At 50.9% G+C, this 23,408-nt stretch overlaps 8 protein-coding genes across 8 annotated transcripts; 4 read left to right on the plus strand and 4 right to left on the minus strand.

The window, feature by feature from the left end:
- Window positions 1-957: 957 nt before the first annotated feature.
- On the minus strand, window positions 958-3,723 carry CDV56_108237 (putative C6 transcription factor; the record flags this gene model as incomplete). The annotated part of the gene is made up of 4 exons (XM_026761856.1): window positions 958-1,738; window positions 1,797-3,351; window positions 3,410-3,444; window positions 3,521-3,723. 4 exons carry the CDS (start codon window positions 3,721-3,723, stop codon window positions 958-960), a joined length of 2,574 nt encoding a protein of 857 aa, XP_026618838.1.
- A 765-nt stretch (window positions 3,724-4,488) lies between these two features.
- CDV56_108332 (L-rhamnonate dehydratase) lies at window positions 4,489-5,999 on the plus strand (the record flags this gene model as incomplete). The annotated part of the gene is made up of 3 exons (XM_026761951.1): window positions 4,489-4,575; window positions 4,691-4,913; window positions 5,029-5,999. 3 exons carry the CDS (start codon window positions 4,489-4,491, stop codon window positions 5,997-5,999), a joined length of 1,281 nt encoding a protein of 426 aa, XP_026618839.1.
- Window positions 6,000-6,660: 661 nt separating this feature from the next.
- DHG2 (SDR family NAD(P)-dependent oxidoreductase) lies at window positions 6,661-7,661 on the plus strand (the record flags this gene model as incomplete). The annotated part of the gene is made up of 4 exons (XM_026762004.1): window positions 6,661-6,729; window positions 6,789-7,054; window positions 7,129-7,546; window positions 7,611-7,661. The coding sequence occupies 4 exons, from the start codon at window positions 6,661-6,663 to the stop codon at window positions 7,659-7,661; spliced, it is 804 nt and encodes a 267-aa protein (XP_026618840.1).
- Window positions 7,662-7,770: 109 nt separating this feature from the next.
- On the minus strand, window positions 7,771-8,923 carry CDV56_108413 (uncharacterized protein; the record flags this gene model as incomplete). The annotated part of the gene is made up of 2 exons (XM_026762032.1): window positions 7,771-8,198; window positions 8,263-8,923. 2 exons carry the CDS (start codon window positions 8,921-8,923, stop codon window positions 7,771-7,773), a joined length of 1,089 nt encoding a protein of 362 aa, XP_026618841.1.
- A 1,093-nt stretch (window positions 8,924-10,016) lies between these two features.
- CDV56_108471 (zinc-dependent alcohol dehydrogenase) lies at window positions 10,017-11,333 on the plus strand (the record flags this gene model as incomplete). Its single annotated transcript, XM_026762090.1, has 4 exons — window positions 10,017-10,141; window positions 10,245-10,293; window positions 10,342-10,498; window positions 10,564-11,333. The coding sequence occupies 4 exons, from the start codon at window positions 10,017-10,019 to the stop codon at window positions 11,331-11,333; spliced, it is 1,101 nt and encodes a 366-aa protein (XP_026618842.1).
- Window positions 11,334-12,531: 1,198 nt separating this feature from the next.
- On the minus strand, window positions 12,532-14,443 carry CDV56_108533 (uncharacterized protein; the record flags this gene model as incomplete). Its single annotated transcript, XM_026762152.1, has 3 exons — window positions 12,532-13,515; window positions 13,566-13,924; window positions 14,260-14,443. The coding sequence occupies 3 exons, from the start codon at window positions 14,441-14,443 to the stop codon at window positions 12,532-12,534; spliced, it is 1,527 nt and encodes a 508-aa protein (XP_026618843.1).
- Window positions 14,444-15,288: 845 nt separating this feature from the next.
- On the minus strand, window positions 15,289-19,084 carry CDV56_108600 (uncharacterized protein; the record flags this gene model as incomplete). Its single annotated transcript, XM_026762219.1, has 2 exons — window positions 15,289-18,702; window positions 18,767-19,084. The coding sequence occupies 2 exons, from the start codon at window positions 19,082-19,084 to the stop codon at window positions 15,289-15,291; spliced, it is 3,732 nt and encodes a 1,243-aa protein (XP_026618844.1).
- Window positions 19,085-20,294: 1,210 nt separating this feature from the next.
- Window positions 20,295-23,141, plus strand: CDV56_108712 (uncharacterized protein; the record flags this gene model as incomplete). Its single annotated transcript, XM_026762331.1, has 1 exon — window positions 20,295-23,141. The coding sequence occupies one exon, from the start codon at window positions 20,295-20,297 to the stop codon at window positions 23,139-23,141; it is 2,847 nt and encodes a 948-aa protein (XP_026618845.1).
- Window positions 23,142-23,408: the final 267 nt, after the last annotated feature.

Genomic DNA, 23,408 nt, shown 5'->3' on the forward strand with positions numbered 1-23,408 from the left:
GATAAGCCTATGGTACAAGTGAGGATGTACAGGAAGGTGTCCATGTCAAGCAAATCAGTAATGATTCATGAAACAAAACCATTCTGTGCTACTTTTCCTTCTGCTTCAAGGCAGCTGGGTGTGAAATAATCTTTTGTAGAGCGAGACACGGTACCAGCGCTATATTGCACTTCAGGCCCTAGTCATTATGAAAAAGTAAATGGTCCCTGAAGAAGACCTTCGAAATGGAACTAACAGAGTTGCGAGCATGGACATGTGTTCAATATAATGAACACGTGTCTCTCACTTTGAACGGGGTTGATTGTCATCCTGGACGGATGTGCAGCTTGAGCATTACAACTGTATAGAGCGGAAGATTTCTGCTCGCAGTCATCGCATCGAACCAAGATTGATTAGTTCCTGCTGAGGGTAGACCGGACATTATGGCTGGCGATATACTTCTTGTGGCCGCAACAGGTCAGAGCTGAAGGAGCACTTGAGCCCGCGCCTGATTATCTGGAGCTGACATTCCTTGGTCTGACATGATGAAGTTCAAAGCAGAGGTTGTCCACGTATTCTAGGTACGGCTGCGCGCTTGAGGAAAGTATTTCCTCCAGGCAGCAGGAAGATCTCCTATTGCTTCCTCTAAACTTGACTATGTATTGTGCCCCTGATCGGCCAGTGCCAGCGTGAGTTATGTGCGTAAGGATCTTGAGCCTGAATCGCTAACCAGCAGGTTTTCTTCATTTCTGGGCAGGGCATTCTTTTCCAAGCCACAACTTCCTTGTCCGCTGTTCCTGACACAAATCAGCTAGCGTTTTCTGACTCTGACAAGTTCGTCCCCTTTAAGAAAGGCTGCCAGAGGCTCTCCATCTCCGTCCATATAGTCGTTGATGAACCACGGAGTCGAGACACTGCTTTTCAGCACTTCGACAGGAACCGGGTCATGAGAACTTCGACTGACTGTCTGGCCAAATTCTATCCGCCGGGACGAAAAAGCCAGTCCGTCTCGGGGGTTGGAATCAGATAATTGGTGATGTTGAACTCATTGGTATTGGTATGTGTATTGTCAACGGCAGAGTTTGTGGGACCGTTCCCGGTGAGGCCATGGATTGACATCGGATTGTTGACAGGCTCATTCATATCCAGATTTGTCATGTCTTGAGCTCGTGTAGGAGGGACACGGGGCACATTGAAGAAGCCGAAAACGTCGAGATACTCGAGCTCATTTGGCGCAAGATTTCGCGACGGCATCGGCACTGTTGGCGCTGCTAATTGGCTACCCACTGGGGATGAGCGCGGCTGTCGTGAGATGAGGAAGTCAAGGTCAAACGCGCAGCGACGCATGTCTGCGAGGATCTTCACACTGGATGGTGTAGATCGATCGCCATCTGTCGCTCCAGATTGCTGATATTCGCCGTATTCGTCAAGGACACGCTGCAAGATGGTACTATAGCGTTCTGCAACCTTCCAGTATTTACCCATCTGGGCAAGCGTGTCGACGAAGAATATTATATCGGGGCTCACGGTGTGAGCGATGGTTGAGCCGTGTACGAGCAACAGACGAGCACAGACCCACAGAGTGAAGGCAAAAGGGGGGCCGAATTTGTCGAGCATATTGTTGTCCACCACGAAACGAGTCACTGAAAGGATATTATCAACAGCCAGCAAGCAGCGTTGGCTGGCACTATACGATGGTGTAAATATTGGAGACCTCGTGGTCGGATAGGCGGCGGATGAATGGAGGCGGATCACAGCTCTGTCTCCGGCATCAATAATCTGGATAAGGAAATAGGATGATGAACAAGATGCCTTACGTTTGAAATGTGGAATGAAGTTGCACCCAGTCGCAGTGAAGACTTTTGCTGTGCTTCGATCCATTGAATAGTCGCGAGGAGTTCTCATAGGCATATTCAGGGGGAAGGTTGAACTCCCAAGAGGTCAACTCATTGTCCAACTTGCGATACATTGTTTGCCATTCCTCAACGTCGGATAGAGATCCAATATCCACTGGTCTCTTCAAGAAGAGATGTATGCGTGAAAGAATGCCAAGAACCTCCACATATAAGCCGAACGAACCAACATTCTCTGCCCGACTGAGATAATCAGGACGCTCACTCGTGTGTTGGAACCATCTCGTCTCTACCGGCTCGTTTCTGGTGAAGTATTCGTCTTTGCATGGTAATTTGCGGTCAATGTCCTTGTCATCCAAAGCAAAGTCGAAGGCCGTTGCAATGGTGGAATATCGATCTAAAAGGTACACCATCCAGAACAATCTACGCCTGCTTTCATCCTCAATCCAGGAATTGGGCTCCGGTAGAGTGACGGCTCTTAAGGTGTAGATGGATGGATAAACAGGGGCGATGAGAGAAGACTTGGACTCAACAGCTAATCCCAGCTGGACAACCGACCGTGTGATAAGAGCAAGCAATTTCCAGCCCGGTGGACCATTAGACGATCCCACCAGGTCCAGAGCTAATATCACCAACGCCTGGAGGGCTTTCACCGATGAGTTTTCGAGGCCGTACAAGAGGACCTTCTGTTTCGAAGAGTCATGGTACCGCTTGCGGTTTTGCTCATTCAGGCGAGGGTCGCTCGAGAACCGCAGAGTCGTCGCGACTATGGCATAAAGAACCATACGGTCGGCTTCTTCGAGAGGAGAAGGTCCAAAGAAAGTGTCTAAAGTTGTCCTCCGATGAAGAATAGGACACCAGGTATTGATATGTTCGAAGTACAAGTCCACCAGTGCGTACAAGAGGTCATACGGTGGCAGATCGAGTTCTGGATCAGCGAGAGAGTGTTCTTGATTAGAAAATAGGTTGACTGGCACCTTTAATGAAGACTCGTTTCCGGTATAGTCGTTATGTGGATTACTGCCCGATATTGAGGAGAGTGGGCCCGCTGAAGAGATGCCATTTGGGACATGGCTCTGCATCGCGTTCCTGACCGACGTATCTGAAGGGCTGGTGATTGAGACATCATTGTGGCGAGCTGACATAGGGACAGTCGATGTCTCTTGAAAATAGAGCGCGTTACGAGGGCTTGGTCCGTGAGCCGCAGAAGGTTCTGACGGGGAACTATACGAATGTGGCCCAGGTTGTGAGAGGTCATGACTCATACTCATGCGATGCTGGCTTTGAATGATATGTGTCTCAATGAGCCGGGCCTGCGTCTGAATGACCTGCTCCAGTCGATCTGTCCATCTTCGTAAGCGCGATGAGTAGAGGTTGAAGAGGAGAGGGCTCATGAGCATACCAAGCCGCTGCTCCAATTCTTTTCCGTATCCAGCCCGAAGACCAGGCTTCTTTCGTTCCTTGTACTCACATAGCTGGCCATTGCGCGCACACCATCCACAGCTTGGTTGGGCTCGGTCTACAACTGTGAGTCATATGTCCAAAAAGGACCAAACCCCAGGGCAGCAGATACTCACCACATTTGACTTTACGCTGCTTGCAGAGTTCGCATCTATAATCGGGATCGAGATGTTTGAATCAGCGGTTGCACAAGAATTTTGAAAACATTGGGAAGGGAAGCAACATACGACACAGTGAGCGGGCGTTTCCGTTTCAGACCTCGGGCTGCATTCGAGTCATTTGGCGCGACGCGATCATTATCACTATCGCCAACAGACCATGAATCATCAGCACTTTGCTCTTCCCTATTCTGATCGCCTGGAAGCCGTGCTGGTGGAGGAGGAGGTGGTGGTGGAGTCTGCTGCACAGAAGGTATAGCAGTGTTCGGCATTGTGTTGTAGCGAGTTTCGGGGTTATGGAAAGCTTCCATAAGCAACAACAGCACTATCAGCAGCAAGAAGACATGATCATCACAGCAGTGCAACAAGACGGTATGCAGGGTAATGGGTCCAGCCGAAAAAGCAGGATAATTCGGGTATCAACGAGGATCTGCCGAAATCGAGGACAGAGAAAGGAGGGAAATGGAATAATGAGAAAGGATCATGCTTGGGGAATGCATCGGGAACAATCACAAGAGGCCAATGAAATCGTCCTCGGCAGTGCCTGAGGCAACAACTTCTCACCCCGCAAAATAATTAGTACCTTACCTACTAGGTACTATCAATAAGGAAGCAAAAGACTTGGCACCACCGCGTAAAAGGACTAAAATCTCCACTAATAACATGACCACGAGACCGGTACGAGCTGGCCTACTTGGATCCCTTGCAGCTAGACTATCTAGGACTAGCAAGTACCTGCAACTCCGGGAAAGGGAAGAGATCTTAGCACTGAAACAGAATGGCAATAGGCAACCCCAAAGCGAAAGGGGACGGACAGTCCGGCCGATACACTGGTCACTGGCCAATCACTTGTGTTGGTCTCGGGCAAGCAATGCCCCGAGGTGAGCAGATGTCCGAGTATTGATTGTCATTGCCCCCTCGACACATTGTCGAGATGGGCGCTCTCAAATATGACCGGTTTTCCACTCACCATCAAGCTAGATCCTTGAGTCCCTATCTTCCCGTTCGCGACTTGTCCAACTTCACCCTAGCTCACCATGACTCTCAAATCGACCTTCCCCCGCATTAAAGAAGTCCGGACTTTCATCACCCATGGAGTCGGATCTGGTGGAGATTATCACAATGTGAGTATTTTGTTCAAAGACTGTATTTTTACGCGCTTCTGGTTTCTTCGAGTGGAGAAGCGTGACGGCTGGGACGAAATGCATTGGCTAAATGTACCTCCTCGTCATGACTTAGGTCAAAGGCGGTCACTGGTTGATCGACAGTGACATCTCCACTCCCATGACAAAATGGGCTCAGTATCGCGGCTCCCGGACATCGTGGGGTATTAACGTCTTGGGATCTTTCTGCGTTGAAATTGAAGCTACCGATGGTACCAAGGGTTTCGCCACTGGATTTGGTGGCCCTCCAGCCTGCTGGTTGGTACATCAGCACTTCGAACGTTTCCTGATCGGCGCTGGTAAGTCACTCTGTTTTCGCCCCAAGAAGATTAATTACAGGCGGTTCAACAAGCAGAGAAAGAGGGAACCTAGACAGAAGGAATGAGTTGGCTGACTCTGATGTCTAAACGATAGACCCTCGCGACACAAACGATCTGTTCGAGAGAATGTACCGAGCCTCTATGTTCTACGGCAGAAAGGGCCTTCCGGTCGCCGTTATCTCCGTCATTGATTTGGCTCTCTGGGATCTCTTGGGCAAGATTCGCAATGAGCCAGTTTACAAGCTCATCGGTGGTGCTACCCGTACGCGATTGCACTTCTACTGCACCGGTCCTCAACCTGCAGCAGCCAAGGCAGCGGGTTTCATTGGCGCAAAGGTGGCCCTGCCTCATGGCCCTGATGAGGGCACGGAAGGCTTGCTTAAGAACGTAGAGTACCTCCGCAAGCAGCGTGAGAGCGTCGGTCCTGATTTCCCCCTGCGCGTGGACTGCTACATGTCCTTGAACGTTCCATACACGATTGAGCTCGTCAAGCGGTGTGAAGCGGAAGGAATCAACATCGATTGGTGGGAGGAGTGTCTCAGTCCCGATGACTTTGATGGCCATGCCCTCCTCAAGCGGGCTCACCCCACCGTCAAATTCACTACGGGTGAGCACGAATACTCTCGATACGGTTTCCGCAAACTTGTTGAGGGTCGCAACCTTGACATTCTCCAGCCCGATGTGATGTGGGTTGGTGGCATGACAGAGCTGCTCAAGGTCTCGGCAATGGCTGCGGCATACGATATCCCTGTTGTGCCTCACGCATCAGGACCCTACTCGTATCACTTTGTTGTCTCTCAGACCAACTCGCCCTTCCAGGAATACCTGGCAAACTCTCCCGATGGAATGACCGTCGAGCCAGTGTTTGGCAACCTCTTCCTGAACGAGCCCATCCCAACTCAGGGTTACCTCGACGTTTCGATCCTGGATAAGCCAGGTTTCGGTCTGGAACTGAACCCTGCAGCGCCACTGGTTTCTGCCGCCACTATCCTTACGCCCGCCCCTCAGAAGAGCCTTACATTGCCCGCAGAGGACGAAAAGTTGACCAACGGCGCTGCTCACTAGATTTACATTTCGTCCAGATATCCACTTGGAATTTTACGCTTTTGACGAAGATTCTTCTGTTCAACCATTTACTGCACACTGTCTATTGCTGAATTATGTACAAATGAGATTAATTTGCATTATTTTGCTTGATAGAGTGCTCGGAATTCTGTCAATGCACTACCATGTCTCAGACTGATTATTTCACACCTAGGTAAAAATCAATCAGCCTAATTTTTGTGAACATCAACCTATTTTCAAGAAAAACTAGTTCAAACCAGTAGTCATGCAGCACAAGTGCCTCTCTACTACCTTACCGTACTTCCCGCACATACGTACCCCCCCCTTCTCCCCCGCTCGGCGTTTCCTCCGATCCCACGGAGTAGTGTGGGGAAGTGGCATGTGGGCATCGGGGTATCAATAGCACGAAACCCGAAGCAAAACTCCACCAATTGCCGCTATCGCTCTCTTATCACCAACCCCTCGGTGGGGTCCCAGGAGTCCTCATGCGAGGAAAAAATCACGATCAAAACAGGAGATTCAACCATTAGATCCTTGTGTACTGCTTGCTGCTCGTTGTTTTCTTCCTTCAATTGCGTTGTTTCGAGAAGAACTCTGAAGTGCGGTAGACATATGTCGATCAGTTGCTGCGCAGAGAATACAGAAAACAGATCGTGTTGCGATGCCTCTTCCTCAGCTATTAGTTGGAAAGGTTGCTGCCATTACTGGCGGATTGACGGGTATTGGTAGGGTATGTTTCCTGGAAACATGTATTTGCGACGTTTGCGACTCGACTAACTTGTTCACCAGGCGATTGCGATCGAGTACCTCCGTCATGGCGCAAAGGTAGCAGTTAATCATCTCGGACGCCCAGATGAAGAGCCGTTACTACAGGCCATGCGTAAAGACGTTGCTGAAATTACTGGAAGCGAGGAGGGACGATTCATCACAGTAGCTGGAGACGTCTCACAGCCCGAGACGGGTCGGGACTTTGTCGCGAAGACCGTCGAGGCTTTTGGACGGCTAGATGTTTTTGTGAGCAATGCGGGAGTTTGCAAGTTTGAGGAGTTCCTGGAGTAAGTCGCTTTATACTTCTTAGCTTTTCGAGCTTCAAGCCGTCCGTACAGCTGCTGACGGTCCTGTCTTGCAGGGTTGACCCTCCACTTCTCGGTCACACGGTGAACACGAATCTCTGCGGAGCCTTCTACGCAACTCAAGCGGCAGCACGACAGATGGCTCTGGCTCAATCACCACCTGGTGGCTCGATTATCGGGATCAGCTCCATCTCCGCGCTTGTCGGGGGAGGACAGCAGACACACTATACCCCTACCAAGGCTGGAGTGCTCAGCCTGATGCAATCGACTGCTGTAGCCCTAGGAAAGTACGGAATCCGATGCAACGCCTTACTCCCAGGAACTATCCGGACACAGTTGAACGATGAGGACATGAGCGATCCAGTCAAGCGGACGTATATGGAGGGGAGAATCCCATTGGGGCGGTTGGGTCAGCCTCCTGATCTGGCTGGCCCAGCAGTGTTCTTGGCGTGCGATGAGTTGAGTGGCTATGTGGTGAGTGGCATGATCTATTTTTCTGGCTCTGGCTTCGGGGGGACCGCTGTTGACAAATGAACAGACTGGCGCACAGCTTCTCGTGGATGGAGGATTGTTTGTGAACCTGCAGTGATTATCCCGAGGTTTTGTCGTGACGATGGTTATGCAGTTGAGCGCGTTCTACATGACATTGCTGATAAGGGCGTAAATATGTATATAAATATTTGTTGCAGATTGCATATTCAGATCTTAATACCATACGCTTTCACTGCGACCTCTCCCCAGACCCCTTTCTTCTGTTCTTCAGTCAATCCTCGTCTCTCAAGGACATCCTCTATAACTCTCTTCCAGCGACTCCAGGAGACCTCATTTCCACCTCCACCTATATTGCAAACAGGCCAGTCCGATCCAAACATCACCCGCTCTGGACCAAAAACCTCGAAGACAACGTCTGTCCATGGTTGCAATCTATCAACTAGGGACGCGACGTCTGGATCACAAGTCGAGGCAAGCGGAGGTAACTCTGAGAAGCCACCGGAGAGCTTCATGTGAGTTGCAGGATATTGAGCCATGGCGCTGACCAGGGACTTCCATTCAAGAAACTCGGGATGAGAAGTTAGAGACTCGGGAGTAGAATAGGGCAGACGAAGATTCGGTTTACAGAGATGGTCTTGCGTGATGCTTCGGTCAGTACACCTGCATGTCAATCAGTTATTGGCCTGAACACAACATACTAATAATCACTGTCACTGCGGCGCCTCCATCGTCCGCCCCCTTGTAGATTCTTTCCATCATCTCGACCGCTTCTCTAAGTTGCCAAAGACCGCCTTGCCGTGCATCCACCCCAAGGTCGAAGGTCAGCCCTCTGCTACCGAGATACTTGAGTCCGTCAATGAAGCCCTGACCGAGCATGACACCCGACGGTTTATCTTGAACAAGATATCGCACTCCGCATACTATCCTCCAGACCTCCTCCATTCGGGTCCTCTCCTTAACGAGGGAAAGATACTTTTCGAGCGCGGCGGGGCCCGCCGGCACGGGAGCCCAGGGAACAATTCCTAAGCATAGATGTCTATCGACATCTCTATGTCCCTCACCTGCGATCGGTTCTCCCAAAGCAATGCGAGTCAGCAGAGAGACTTCATCCAGAGCGTGGGACCAGCCAGCGCCCGACTCTTCGACCGTCGAGATGCGGTCTGTCTCGAGAAAAATGAAGCCGCGCAGGTAAGTGTCTTGTGCTGAGTCCGGAGAGGTAAGTGTTGCTGCTGCTGCCGCACGATATTCGTCGACAGAGTGCTGCGATCCAAGTGGGTTGTTGGGTCCATGCCATGCCAGAGTTGGGAGATGCGATTCGGGGAATAGATGGATGTGAGAGTCGACAATTGGGATAGGCATTGCGTTGTTCTTGACGCTTCTCTCCAGTAGTTACGGAGAGGCTATGATTCGATCTGCGACTTGTCGCCTGGGCTGTATCTGGGCTGGTCTGAATGCGGGGTAGGTTGCTTCAGCCGTTACCAAGTACCAAGAGGCATAAGCAACAGAGAAGTTCGATAAGATGATGATCCAGATGAGGTTTCTTGAAGACCGTCATCGAGACCTGTACTTTGTTCTTTAGCCTGAAATAACACGCGATCGGCGGCCATTATGCCGAGAGCGCCACTTGGTTCCATCCAGTTAACAGTGGGCGAGCTATGATTAAGCGAGTACCTTTGAGACATTTGGATGGGGGATATATACTTGGTCCTCGCCGAGCTTCAGTCATACCATGACTTTTTAAAAAGGATCCGTTCCACCATGGTCAGGGTAGGTAATCTATGCGAACCCCGCTTCGGCCTTCAAAGTCCTTCACCCCTCCCCTCCGTCCGTTCCCATCACACGCCTCACATAAAAACGAAGCAAAACATCAAACTACACTTGTGCATCTTGAAGCTAAGCTGCGGAGGTACAACCGAGGTCGTCCGCTTGACCCTAGGTTATTGCGGTCGTTCCTCGTACGAGCATGCAACAATGGCAGCCTGGAGCAAGCCATACCCCTCATGCTGCCCCCTTTATACTCTGCTGATTGGAAGCTGAAAAATAACGAATGCTAATGCATCACGCCTAGACTTTTGTGCCTTGCCCAAAATAAAGCAGCATACAATATTCGAGCTGTCTCACCCGAAATGCCTAGGCCTGCAGAGCTTGCTGTTGGACAAAGCGTCGTTGTTTGGTTCTCCCCGCGGCAACTCCCCCGCTCCACCTCTTTACTCCTCTTTTCCCTCCGGTGGTAACGAATAGTCTACCGCTGCGGGTAGCACAGACTTGGCAATGGAGATCGAAGTGAGGCGAGTAGATAAAGAGGGGTCTGAAGATCGATTGTGCTCGTGGAAACGTTTGGATCACTCAAATTGCCATCTACGCTTCTCCGCGACTATTTCTTCTTTTCGCCCTTCCGTCAACATAGCACGTATACCATCAGGATTGTAACGCATAAGCTCATATTGTCGAGATGGCTGCCCCAGAGATTCCAAAGAAGCAAAAGGCGGTCGTCTATGACCAGCCTGGCACTGTGTCAACCAAGATTGAGGAGATTGATGTTCCGGAACCTGGTGCAGGTGAAGTCCTTATCAATCTGTATGTCTCGCACTCGGAGTATTTCTCCTTTGGTAGGAGATGCTCTGTTATGCTTGAGTGGTAGAAGCAGTATTGTTTCCGTTGTGCTGACAAACGACAATAGAACACACTCGGGTGTTTGTCATTCCGACTATGGTGTCATGACAAACAGCGTAAGTCATGTCGACCTTCACCTGAAGCTGAGCCCTGACGTCTCCTAGTGGGCGATGCTTCCGTATCCTACGCCGCCAGGACAAGTCGGTGGCCATGAAGGAGTGGGCAAAGTCGTCAAGCTTGGCCCGGGAGCTGAATCATCTGGCTTGAAGATTGGGGACAGAGTTGGTGTCAAGTGGATCTCGAGTGCTTGTGGGAATTGCCGTATGTGCCAACCAATACTCCAAAGCTTTCATTTGGAATCTCAGACTGATAAACGAGCTTTACAGAACCATGCCAGGCAGGCTCCGACGGACTTTGCTTTAAGCAGAAAGTGTCTGGGTACTATGCCCCAGGCACATTCCAACAGTACACCGTGGGTCCAGCGAACTACGTCACACCGATCCCTGACGGGCTTGCCTCGGACGAGGCAGCACCCATGCTCTGTGCGGGTGTCACAGTCTACTCTGCCCTCAAGAGAAGCAACGCACGACCAGGGCAGTGGGTCGTCATCTCCGGCGCTGGTGGTGGACTGGGACACTTGGCAGTCCAGCTGGCCAGCAGGGGAATGGGTCTCCGCGTGGTCGGCATCGACCACGGCAGCAAAGAAGAACTAGTCAAAGCCTCTGGCGCAGAGCACTTTGTGGATATTACCAAATTCCCCGCAGACGACAAGGGCGAGGCTATCGTTGCTCATGTCCAGTCGCTGACCGATGGCCTGGGCGCACATGCCGCTCTTGTCTGCACTGCTTCGAATGCCGCATACGCCCAGGCTCTCCTCATGCTGCGCTTCAACGGTACGCTTGTGTGTGTGGGCATTCCCGAACATAATCCTCAGCCCATCGCTACCGCATATCCTGGAGCAATGATCACCAAGCATTACACGATCACTGGCTCGGCCGTTGGTAACCGAACCGAAGCTATCGAGACTTTGGAATTTGCAGCCCGGGGTATCATCAAGGCTCACTTCCGCACCGAGAAAATGGAGGCCTTGACGAGCATTTTCCAGGAAATGGGCGAGGGGAAACTACAGGGAAGAGTTGTTCTGGATTTGTCTTAGAGTTGTCGGCATTCGTTTCTTCCATTACGAGTGCGTTGTTCCTGTATTGAGTATGAGTCAATGTGATTATGATTGCCATCCTTTGCATTGAGGTCTGTTTACTTGATCCCGGTTGGGCTCAACCATGTCCTGGCCCTGGAGACTCATTCCCCGAGTCTCGTTTGCTAAATAAACATGCCAGTGCTGAAAATGATTAGCATGAATTCGATAAAGCTGATCTGAGCGGGAGGGTGCGGGATCAAGGAACAATCAGTTCTGTCGTAAGGCCTAGACAAGATGACGGTCTCCTTCAGGCAACAGTAACAGGGACGTAAATCGTCGATGAGTGGGTGATGAAAGGGAGATATCCCGGAGATGGAAAAATCAAGGTGGAGTCTCGAAAAGAAAAAAAAAGATGACCGACGCAGGATTCGAACCTGCAATCTCTTGATCCGTAGTCAAGCGCCTTACCATTGGGCCAGCCGGCCAGGCTTATTGACGATGGGGCTAATTTGATTATATAACCCAAAGTGATGCGTCAAGAAATAATTGACTGAGTGCTTGCCAATGCCCTCACAATCAGGAATGAGATTATGGAGCTTCATGTTAGGGCTCAAGTGGAAACAGCGCCTTGGTCATGCCACTGTTTGCTGGAGAATTTAGTCTAGTATAAATTAAGTTATTTGCCTAACACTAGCCCTAGTTTTCACCTTATTTTGTGTCTCTATTTCTGGAGCCATGTGAATAATTAGATGGCTATTATAGAGGGATTCCAGTGACAAGTTAAATTATTTTAATGTACTGCTTGCACTGATCATCTGACTGACAAGCTGAGATATCTGATGTCGTTATGGTATTGGTTCATGATGTTTATGAGTACTGCTGACCACAATATATTTCTCAGCGACCACCTTAACTTCTAGTTCAGAGCCATGAAGCAGATGTCGAGATTGTGCCATGTATGTAACAACATGTTCTAGGTGGCGAAGGAGATATTTATGGAGCACCGGTGGTCAGCCATACTGGGCATATGGGAATAGATCAGCATATTACTCCCTTTTCTCAGAGGTCCACTGGTTCAATGAAATACAAAAATTATATTTTAAACGTCCAAGGGTATCTAGATATGGAATCACTCAAACAAAGCATAGAATATGCACAGACAGCCAACCAAATCACACACACACACAATGACCACTAGAAGTCTTAATTGTAAAAGTCATCGACTGCGTTTGGTATCTCCCCCAGATGTAGCCGTGGCTGGGCGTTTCTGCCCAGATGCAGTAGAAGTTGATTCAGCCACACGTACTAGAGCGCCCAACTTTAGAAGATAGGCTTTGGGAGCTCTATTCACCTCGTTCTTCTGCAGGATCCTTCTCAGCCTATCTGAGAATTCACCCAAAACCGCGGGTTGTAGTTTCTCGAGCGCATCGAGGATGAAGAATTTCCCAGTCTCGTCTGTTCTGCCGATAAGCTGGTGATAAAGATTTCGCTGGTCCTCATCTTCTCCTCGAAATGTCGTCCGTCCCCACGTATTACCGTCCAGAGAATCCTTGTTACGGCTGCAGATATCCTCAAGCAGCGTCACCAGGGCTTTTGCTGCGCCTTCCGCACCATGAGGTGCCCGAGCAAGGATGTTTTGCTGAACGCGGTTGACATTCCGTTCCAGCTGTTCGACAACCTCGTCGACATCCAGACCTGTGCTGTCTGCAGGCAGCTGCCCTGTTTGACAATAGCGATCAAAGTCTGCTAGTAGCTTCCGCGTTTTCTCCTGCATTTTATCGAAATAAATCGCCGCACAAGCCCCGGGAGGCATCGCCTTGCATAGACTAGAGAAGACAGCATCATCATGTAGGGCTAGTCGAAACATGGTGGCTTCAAAATCACCCTGAACCACGCACTGTTCTGGAGTGCGTGATTGATCCGCATGTTCCACGAGATCATTGCGAAAGTCTTCGAGGAGTGTGGATGTACTAAAGGCAGAAATGATATCTCTCACTTTCTGAAGGCGGCTCATGCCCCCCTCCGACTCACAGCGAAGATACTGCCAGTTCAGCTGTTCGGCTACGGCCTCAAGCTTGCCCTCAAGAAGCTGCTCGATACGGGGGAAATCCTGCGAGAACCCATTCTCTGACAACGATACATCAGACGCAGGTGGTTGGGATATGAAGCAGCTGTGTAACTGATCAAGAAGCCACTTGAGCTAGGGATTAGCAATCAAATTTGAATCTGATCGGTAGGTATCAAACTTACGAAAATATGCTGGCAGGCCACATCAGGATGGCCCGAGAAGGTCAAACAGGTGCACGTATAAGCATCAGATCCAATATGAATCCGCGGCCTCTCCAACAACTGAAAATCATAGCCCCCCGACGTCGAGCGACAGCCGACAACATCAAACCGACCCGTCAGCCCTATAAGCGCCCTCGCCTCCGAATCACCATCCAAGCGAGCGAGGTCATATATGATGCCAGAGTTCGCCTGGACGGTCGACATCCCGGCCGACTCTCCCCCGCCTGACCTGCTGCCGATACTGGCACTAGCCATCGCAGCACTGCCTTCAGTATATGCTGACCCCTCCGCCTGCGAATCCATAACTGGAAAGTCACCACCTATCGAAAGTCTGTGGAGTTGCCTCGTGGGCGCTGACATAGATCTGTGGCACCAGTTGTGCCAATGAACTGTTTCCGGTTAAAGACCCCAGGATGGTACTAGCAATCTGAGATACTGTGAGGACACGCCCAATTTATACGAACACCCACAAAGTTCGCATCGAACCATGGATGGGAGCGGGTACGATGATACAAGCAAGAACCAACAGAATGCATCAGTCTCGCTCCCACGAGCGCAGCGAACAGCGGCAAGGACGGCAAGGAGTTTGCGTATCGCTCATGTCAGGTCGCATATCCGGATTTGAGGCTCGAACTGCGCCAATTTTGCCATTCACCTTTGCCGCAGGACTTGGCATGATGGGTTGGACTTTGGAAAGTGAATGAGTTATCATCGTCGTCCTCGAACGACGCACCAGCAGTGCCAAGGACCCAGAAATGCATTCCAAATTGGCCCCAAGAGACGGGGGACAAAGAACCATGGTACGGGTCGCCGAACGGTGTCGGAGTGCGAGGAGGCATCTTGACCGGCATGCTGGAGATCATATTACATCACAAGACCTCTACAGAGTCACGACCTATCTAGAAACTATCAGAACGGTTCTACGTTTGCACAAAAAACGGCGAATCAAAATGCTCACCTTCGGTGTCGAAAACTTTAGACCTGCGCTAAGATCCCCATGATTGACCGCAAGACCTGAAGAGCCTCGTAAGGCTTATCAGAGGAGGAGGAGGAGGAGGATTGGATACAGCTTCGATGACCTAGCAAGTGAGAAGCATCGAGAAATATGAAAACGGGTGGATGAGACGTTGTTTATCTCTGTCTGTAGCCGCAGGAGCTGAGTTGTATGTAGATGAGGCTTTTAAAGCCAAGATTTGAGCAACGACTCGCGGAGTTGAGGGGAGGGGCATCGGCCCCGAGCTTGTGCAGCAGTTGTTTGACATGCGGCACAGCGATATCTTTCGTATATTGCGGTTACTACCTACGAAAGTAGACGCCTGATCACAGGTCCGAGAGGGAGCGAATTGCCATGTCTAACTTGAGTCTCATTCTAAAAGCCTAGCAGACACAGAGCATGTGTATTTATGGGGTATCCGATGAAATTGACCTATGTGCATATCTTCAACAATTCAAAGCGAAATTGACATATGCTAAACAAGTTAGAACACGATATAGTAGGCCTTGAAAGCATAAAGGGGTATTGTCAAGGAAATTCGTTCAGTCGTAAACTCTGTGCATTGCAACGGACAAAAGAGAAAGAGAAGGAAAGGGATATATGTTCCTGGATGCCTAAAAAAAAAAAAAAAAAATAATAAATTAAGGATGCTCGAGCGATGCCGAACACACTCATTCTCAAGCTGCAGAATTATGAACTGCTCCTCGCAGCATTCCTCCTCTTCGCATCTTCCAGAGCTTTCCGGAGCCGCTCCTGGTGCTCAGGATCTCCGTCCGGCTTCCTGGGGCCAGGGGTCACCGTAGGCGGACGAGGACCTGGCAGCAGGACGTCCATGGGGTGCACAGCAGGAATGGTCTCAGAAGACATAGGTTGCTCTACCACTGGCGTTTTGCCCAAGGATTCAAGAAGATCATTGATCTTAGCAATGATCTTGGAGGGACCAACGCGCACGCTCTCCATTTTTGAATGGAGATCTTTTTGGATCTTCGCATCTTCGTTCTTCTTCTCGTCATCCAGTCGGCGGAAGATCTCAGGATCAGCGTTGGAGTAGCGAGCTTCAGCGACAGAAACACTATAATCCGCGTTGTTGAGGGCCGTGTCAGCGACACCAAAGCTGTGCAGGATTGATTCGGAATCCTGCCGCAAGGATTCGACCAGAGTAAACACGGACTTCAACAACTGCTCGACCTCAGTAACTGCTAGACCAGATGACTGAATCGCCTCAGAATCAATCCGTGTCACTTTGGCAGTGACCTCATCCAAGAGACTCTGGTTCTCGCCTAGTCCGAGTATGATTGCATTGTCAAAGGTATCCATCAGCCTATTAGCCCGATCGTCACGCGCCTTGGCTGCTTCGAGTATATTTCGCTTCTCCATCTGATCAAACTCCCCGTCCAACTTTTTCAGAGCAGCAGAATCTCCCATGAACACAAGCGGGCGTCTTTCCGCCTTCTTGCGTCGGCGCTCACGGTCCAGGGCGATCTCAAGACGCTTGTAATAGCGTATTTCGAGCTTCTGATAGATATCGTTCACGATCTTCATCGTGTGAGACAGGTTGTACTTGTCGGTGACAGAATCCTTGATCTTGCTGTTTTCATGGTCGAGTTGCGCCAGGGCAGATTCATAATGATCCTGAAGCGCGGAAACCTCCCCCTTCAGACGCTCATCCAGCGGATTGTAAACCTTCGCGACGAAATCGTCCAGCTCCTGTCTCTCCTCGTCCAGCTGTACACGAGCTTCTTTCTGGCGAAACTCTTCTTCCAGAACGTTGATATCGGCATAGCCAATTTCCTTCTCGTTGAACAAGTCATCAATATGTTTTTCGGACTCCTCCTGCCGTCGCATACGCTCCCTGTCAGTGTTCTCACGTCGGATCTTGGCTGCAGCCTCCCAAGTATTGATGGCCTCGCGGATATAGCTGAAGTTATCCGAGTATTTCTCCAAATCCCTTCTGGTCGTAACGTGCCATGAGCTTTCGGACTGCTTGGCTAATGGGGATGAGACCATAGAACGCAGGTCATCAATTGGACTACCGGTCTTTCCTTGCTTAAGAGCCGCCGGCAGTGGAGGCGGCGAAGATGTCCTTCGAGAAGTTTTATTCCTATAAGCGACGCTTTTCTCTCGGATAAGCCCGATGAAAGTTTCATTATAGTCTTTTTGAGCTACTGAAGACGTCACAGTACTTGACCTGTTTCGAGTCGGTGCTTTGGGCGCGTTCGACATTACACGCCCACTTTCCGCAGACGCTTGACGCAGGGCAGAGTATGCCTGGTACGCAGGGCGGTCAAAGGTGAGGTCGTCAGAGCCACGTTGAGGACCTTCAGTGTATCGAAAGGGAGTATAAATGGGCTGCGGAGGGTTTGTTGCTAACGGGGAGAATGTCTTCTCATTCATGGAGGGCGGGACGGATGTAGCCCGCGAGATTGGATTTTGAGCGTTAGACGAGGAGTCTCTGCTTACCTTTGCCTTGAAGGCATTAGGCTGCGAGGCTGATCTTTGCAACCCCGATGGTTGGGGTGTATGGAGTCGGGGAAGAATTGGACGCCCTCCTGGACTATACCGGCCTTCTTCCGATTCCCTCAGGGCATCATTGGAAGAAGAACACTCCGCATCATATTCCTCTTCCGATTGGACCGGAATCAAGCCCGACTCGACGGGAGGAGATGTTGAATTCTGCGGGATTGGCAACGATTGTGGTGCCTCTTGATCCTTCTTCTGTTCAGGTTCGATGTTGTACAAGATCTCACGCAGTTTTGTTTCCTTGGCCATGAACGCCGTGAATATCTTGAAGCGCTCCTCGTCAGAATCGGCGACCTCCTCTTTTCGCAGCATCGCTACATAGCGTGCCAACGACGACTTGGACCAAGAGTCTAGGTCTTCATAGGGCTCTTGTGGTTTGGGCTGCGGGCTCGCTGTGTTGGGTCTCCCGCTACTAGTTTCACCAATGGCACTGCTCGACGCAGGCGTAGCCGTGCGCGACGGAACCTCCTTCCGAGGAACCTTGAATTCCTGCTTTCGTTGTGGCATCTCGACAGGGCTCGACTCGTGCATTGAGGGCCTGGTTTCGGGCCCTGAGGCCAGACTCTCCCGAGATTGCTCGACAGCGGGCTTGGTCTGTGGGGTGATAGGTTGGTTCCAAGCTTCGATAACACCATCAATACTTTCAGATGTCTCAGTGGCGGAGATGATACTGTATTCGGTACCGCTACTATCAACCCTGACAGGACGGGGCGGATCACGCATCTCCGGCGTAGTGCTCGGACTAACTGGTGACCCATTGTCATGATGCTGCTGAGGTATATGTTGCTGAGGGTATGCAGGTTGCGCCGTGGGTGAAATCGTCATTGGCGGAGTAGATACAGTGGGCCGGTTACTCGATTCAGGAGTGAAAGAAGCCGGCTGACTTGGGAGTGAATTGGCTACAGTCGAGGAGTTAGATGGCTGGCTCTGCTTGGGTTCAAATATCTCCACGTCGACAACTGTCCCGGGTGTAGGTGCCAGGTGCTCCCAATCTGATGGGGTTCCAGGCCCCAGGCCCCAAGCGTTGGCCGGAAACAGGTTAGGACCGGTCTTGGGTGGTACTGGCGGAGCAGTTTCTGAAGGAAGGTTCGGTAAGGATGTGTTCGCAGTTGAAGCTGGAAACTGCTCGCTTGGCAAGGTCTGGGGCCATGGTTGCTCCGCAGGCGGAAGCTGCTGGGCCGGAGGTGGAGGAGGACTCATGCTTTGGGGCAGGCCTATGCTGGCTTCAGTCGCATGTGCTGAAACCGAGTAGGATGGCACCTCAAAATGTTGACTGGAAGGGAATCCTGCATAAGCAGGGGGGTTCGGCTGTTGCCATGTCTGGTTGTCTAACGGTGCGGGTTGAGTCTGGTAACTGGGAGGGATTGGCGCAGGTGGAGGGGGAGGCAGTAGAGGCGCAAGAGCTTGCTGGGACGTGTGAGAGGCGCCTGTAGTCCACTGCTGATGATTCTCAAAGGAGGAAGACTGTAAGCCATACCCAGGAGTAGCTGGCAGAGGCTTGTGATTGTCAGGGGAGCCCACTGTCGGCGACTGAACTTGCGCAGGGCTATGATGCTGGTGCTCCGCCACACTTGGAGGTCGAGGCTATACAAGACATGGTAAGCATGAGATCGTCCACGTATAACTGCGTGAGGATTCAGGCACTCACAGGCAGCGGCGGAGGCGCCAGAATGTGATGCTTATATCTCATTCCCCATGATGTTGTATTCAGGCCGCCGGGAGCACCAAGCACCGGCGATCCGCCTGCGCCAGGTGATATATTGGAAATAGATCCGTACGTATTAGGATGATACGAAGGAGCTGCAATTGGCGCAGGAGGAGGGGGAGGGGGAGGGGGAGGTGCCACAGAACCCGCTGGCCATGAGGATTGCTGGTGTTGAGTTGTCGGAGGTAAACGCCATTCTGGTTGAGAAGGACTTGAATGCGGTGGACCGGTGGAATGTGAGTAAGAATGCGATCCGTACATGGCTAAGAGCTTTTCTTTGTCAGTTACAGATATGCTCCTGGACAAGCATGGATATTGCCGGTGGTGGTCTGTTTGTTTCTTTGAAAGCCACTTACCGCAGAACCGGTGGGGTTCGGATGATTATGAGCCTTACAAGGAGAAAAAGAATCAATCAAACCCTGGATCAGAAGGACAAGATAAAGAAAAATGATCTGGTGACACCGGATGGCCAACCTGCGTCTTGACAAGAAATAATTGCGATGACCCCGGGGGCCCGAGTCCAGGTGATGATGGATGGAAGAGGTGCCTGAGGCTGTGCTGAGTGTATTTTGCATTGTCTCCCTTTAGGCTTCGCCCTCTCCAACTCTGCCACTCAACAACTCGACCCACAAAATACGTCGAAAACAAAGCCCGATCATCATAATATTGCTAAATATTTCTCGTTCTTTGACCTTAAGAGTCCTTGGCCACAGGACACGGCCATGGTTTCGTCATGAACCCTCACTAACCTCGACTTCAACGAGGATCTTGCAAGAGGACGTCCCGATCAATGACAAGGCAGAGGATGAACGTCCTTCTTCCCCATCCTTCGCTCGGGAACAATAAGACTGATGGAATGTCAATGCTGACGAAGACCCTCAGTCAGTATCATATTGACCTATATCTTACTGACAACCTTCGACAGTCGATTGTATACAACACGCCGGACCTCAGCAGGTCAACAGATTTTCAAATCAACACGCTTTCTGTTACCCTCATGCCTTCGCGATTTTCGTGGGTTGGCTTTGATAATGAAAGGCAGCCAAATCGGGAAACTCCGGGCTGTCCTTTGTTCCTGAATGCTACCATGTTTCTGAACATTCGGGAATAAACTGCGAGCAACCGAAATAGGGTAAACGAAGGTCTACCATACCTAAGGAACGACCATCTAAGCATGCATTCAGTTCTTGTCTACTATGTCTCTTTGTCCTTGACCCTCTGGACTTTCGAAAGTCTAATGTGTTACATATCCCTGAAAGAAACAGCCTTTTGAGCGTCTGTTACCCGGTCATTGGATGAAGGGTTCTTTGTTACCCTAAATATTCGACATGCCCTCTCTCATTGCTGGCCATCGAGAAGAATTAGATATATACAATGTTCTATCGAATGACAAGATTGACTTGCACCATTCACCCATTGATCAGCCATACCAACTCCTCGTCCAGAATTCCTGCTGTTTGTTGTTGAAATCATGGCCACCGGTCTTACTCCTCCAACAGATCCCAAAGCTGCTCGAAGGTTCTGGGGGCATGTTTTCCTGAACTATCCGCCTCGCGAGGTGGTTGACGCACCAGAGTTTCCGCCAAGGCCGGACCTGTCCCAAGAGATCGACTGGGCGCCATATGTGGAATCGAAAGATGCAAGACTAGCACGCATCTTGTGGGATTGTCCCACTCAAAAACTCCGACAGTACTTGGACAGCCTATCCCAGCACCCTTTTCCTCGGCCTGATGACGCCGATACAAGGGCAATCAAGCACACAGAAGGACTCGCCTTAGAGGTGTACGAGCTTCTGCTGTTGGAGCACATGTACCCCCTGGCAGAGTCCGAATGGGAAAGTAAATGGACCCAGATGGGCATGGACCAGGCCAAGTGGCCTTTCAATGATATCTTAGAAGTCTGGGGACATATGCCTCATACTGGTCCCGTCCTTATTCGAGGCGAGGATGTGTTGACTTCCCGCAAATTGACCGTTGCAGTATTGAGGCAGGAGCTTAGGGACCGAAACCAGGACCACGCTGGGACTTCACAAGTCTTGCGCCAGCGTCTTTACGATTATGAGCGAAAAACTCTCACACTCTTTTCCAGAAGCGACCTCTCACATTGGAGGATATCCGAAGGGAAGCCGCGTAAGCGGAGAATAAATCCGGGCGACGATTTGAACCCGTTGGACATGTACACCTGGGCCATTCAACTCAGCCCATACAACCCTACATACTGGGTCAGCCGTGCCTATTGCCACTACCAACAGGCCTTTTTTGATCTTGCGATCGGAGATGCCTACCGAGCCCAGCTTCTCTGCGAGGTGCTTGTCGATGCTCGGTGCAGAAACCGTCAACCCGGGCTTTACCCCCGAATCTGGCATGCGATCTCTCAGCACATCCTGGCAGGGATGAACAGTGAGACGGGAACCGTCCCGCCAGAGGTGGAAAAACTGCGCCAACCTAACGGGGTTAACTACTTCATCCCAACCCTTCGAAAGGCACTTCATAACATCATCAGCCTCAGTCTCGCTGCACTTCAAGCCCGAGAGGATTGCAAGGTCATGGAGAAATACCTTCCTCAGAGGGTTGTCATGCCGGACCGCGATAGACGACCTTTCGAACGACGTCACGAGGTAATGGAGGCTTATTTCGAGGAGACTCACAGTGAAAAGGAGGCGAAAAAGCTTTGGTTTCACGAGTCTCGGGCAGGAAGGGTCTCGACAGAAAGGCTATATCCGTATGAATCGAGTGACAAACATCGGACGGGCCAAGATTTCCTCGATGAATTGAACCAGAGGCTCTTCAGAAACAATCAAGCCCTCCCCTGGAGGAGATGCAAGGTAAAGTCAGTTGATCGCCTCAAGCCAGCAAAGGATTCCGCCACGGCGCTAGGGGTGTTTGCAACCGAAAACATCAAGGAAGGGCAGATGATTTTCGTCGAGGAGCCTGCAATGCGGGGACATCTCAGTGTGAGCAGGCTGCCATGGGACCGGTGTGAAGATAGCGCAAGAACGCCACGATGCGACAATTGCTACAAAGAGCTTGATGCCGCGACGCCGGAAGTGGACCAAGAACGGATCAGGAGGATCAAAGCCGGAAACGACGTGGCAGCATGCGAATGCGTTCTGCTCGATGGGAAAGAAGCTATACCGCTAAGCTACTGCGCCCCAGGTTCTGGGCCCAAGACATGCTCCGAGATTGCACGGAAGCTTTATCACTTTCGGGCCTGTGGGAAAAACTGGAAATGGCTGCACGATGCTATGCGCCCATGCATGGTGCAATGGCGTGATGGAAGTCATCACTTTACTCACACGAATGAGGCCCATGGAACATTGTTGAGCCTTCTCCTCAGGGAAGTGTTCGACATCACACTTGAGAGGCGCGAAAGGTTTCGCGACCCAAACCTCATGGCGCACGAGATTGACGAACTCTTGATCCTTGAGGATAAGTTGGACAGGACTGATGAAAAAGTAGCATTTCCGTTCACGTTGGCCGCCAACATCCAGGTCCCATTCGACATTCTCATGCAGCTGGGAGTGGACATATTCGGCGACCTCTCGTTCGACACCTGGGTCATTCAAATAGTGTTGAGAAAATTGCTGATCAACGCAATTCCCTGGGCTAATGTACCGGTCCTGAGGATGAGCAAAGAGCCAGTCAAGAAGATTGTCAGGCGGAAGGAGATTGACAATCCAGAAAAGCAACGAGAAATTATTGCAGAGAGGGAAAGCTTTGAAGGCTATGACCCGTCATTTCGAGCATTGTATCTCTATCCAGGCCTCAGCCTGTTCAATCATGCCTGCCCAGAAAAGCATAACGCAGAGTGGGGATTCGACTTCCAGGAGGTCCCAAATCGTGTACTTGTATGGGCAAAAGAAGATATTCCCGAGGGCAAGGAAATCCTCATTTCCTACACCGAATCGCCCTTGACAGAAAGGGGTATGCTCAGGCAGCTTGGTCGACAATGTGCTTGTGACGCCGAACACGAGGACGAGTCGAGCGATGAGGATGATGCTCCGCAGCAGCGTTCTCAGTACCCGCCGCTGAGCGCGGCACCTCGTGTTACGACTCCAGATACCAGTGCCGACCCGAGTCAGGGTCCTTCTACAAGGGCACTCGGGGCCCAGACGAAAGCTATCAGATCACAGATGGACGGAGCTGACGACGACAGGGAGGAATTTGCAGCTAGAGAGCAACATTTACTTCCCGAAGCAACTGAGGCCGAACAGCAGTTTCTAATGGAGCTGGAGCATCATATGGCAACAAGAAAGCGCCCATACCGCGGGGAATGGGAAGAGACTGGAGATTACAAGCGTCGACAGTTCGCTTCCTAGAAGCTGCTCTGCGGAAGGAGCACCAAAGCTCAATGCAGAGCTATTTCACGGGTTTCCTACACAATGGCAGCGGGACCTGAGGTACCTCCTTTGCCAGCGAGCCGAGCAGTGACTGTTCATCTTGAGGGGCATCAGATTTGATGCATGGATTGTGTGTCTGTTGATTGTGATGGGTGAATTTTCTGTATATTTTTCTGAGATTACCTTGCGTCACGCGGCTTGGCTCGGTTTGGTTTTCATCGCCGTTGTGATTGCTGTGTGTTTGTA

Source organism: Aspergillus thermomutatus (assembly GCF_002237265.1).
Source record: "Aspergillus thermomutatus strain HMR AF 39 chromosome Unknown NODE_3, whole genome shotgun sequence".
NCBI classification, from domain to species: Eukaryota; Fungi; Ascomycota; class Eurotiomycetes; order Eurotiales; family Aspergillaceae; genus Aspergillus; species Aspergillus thermomutatus.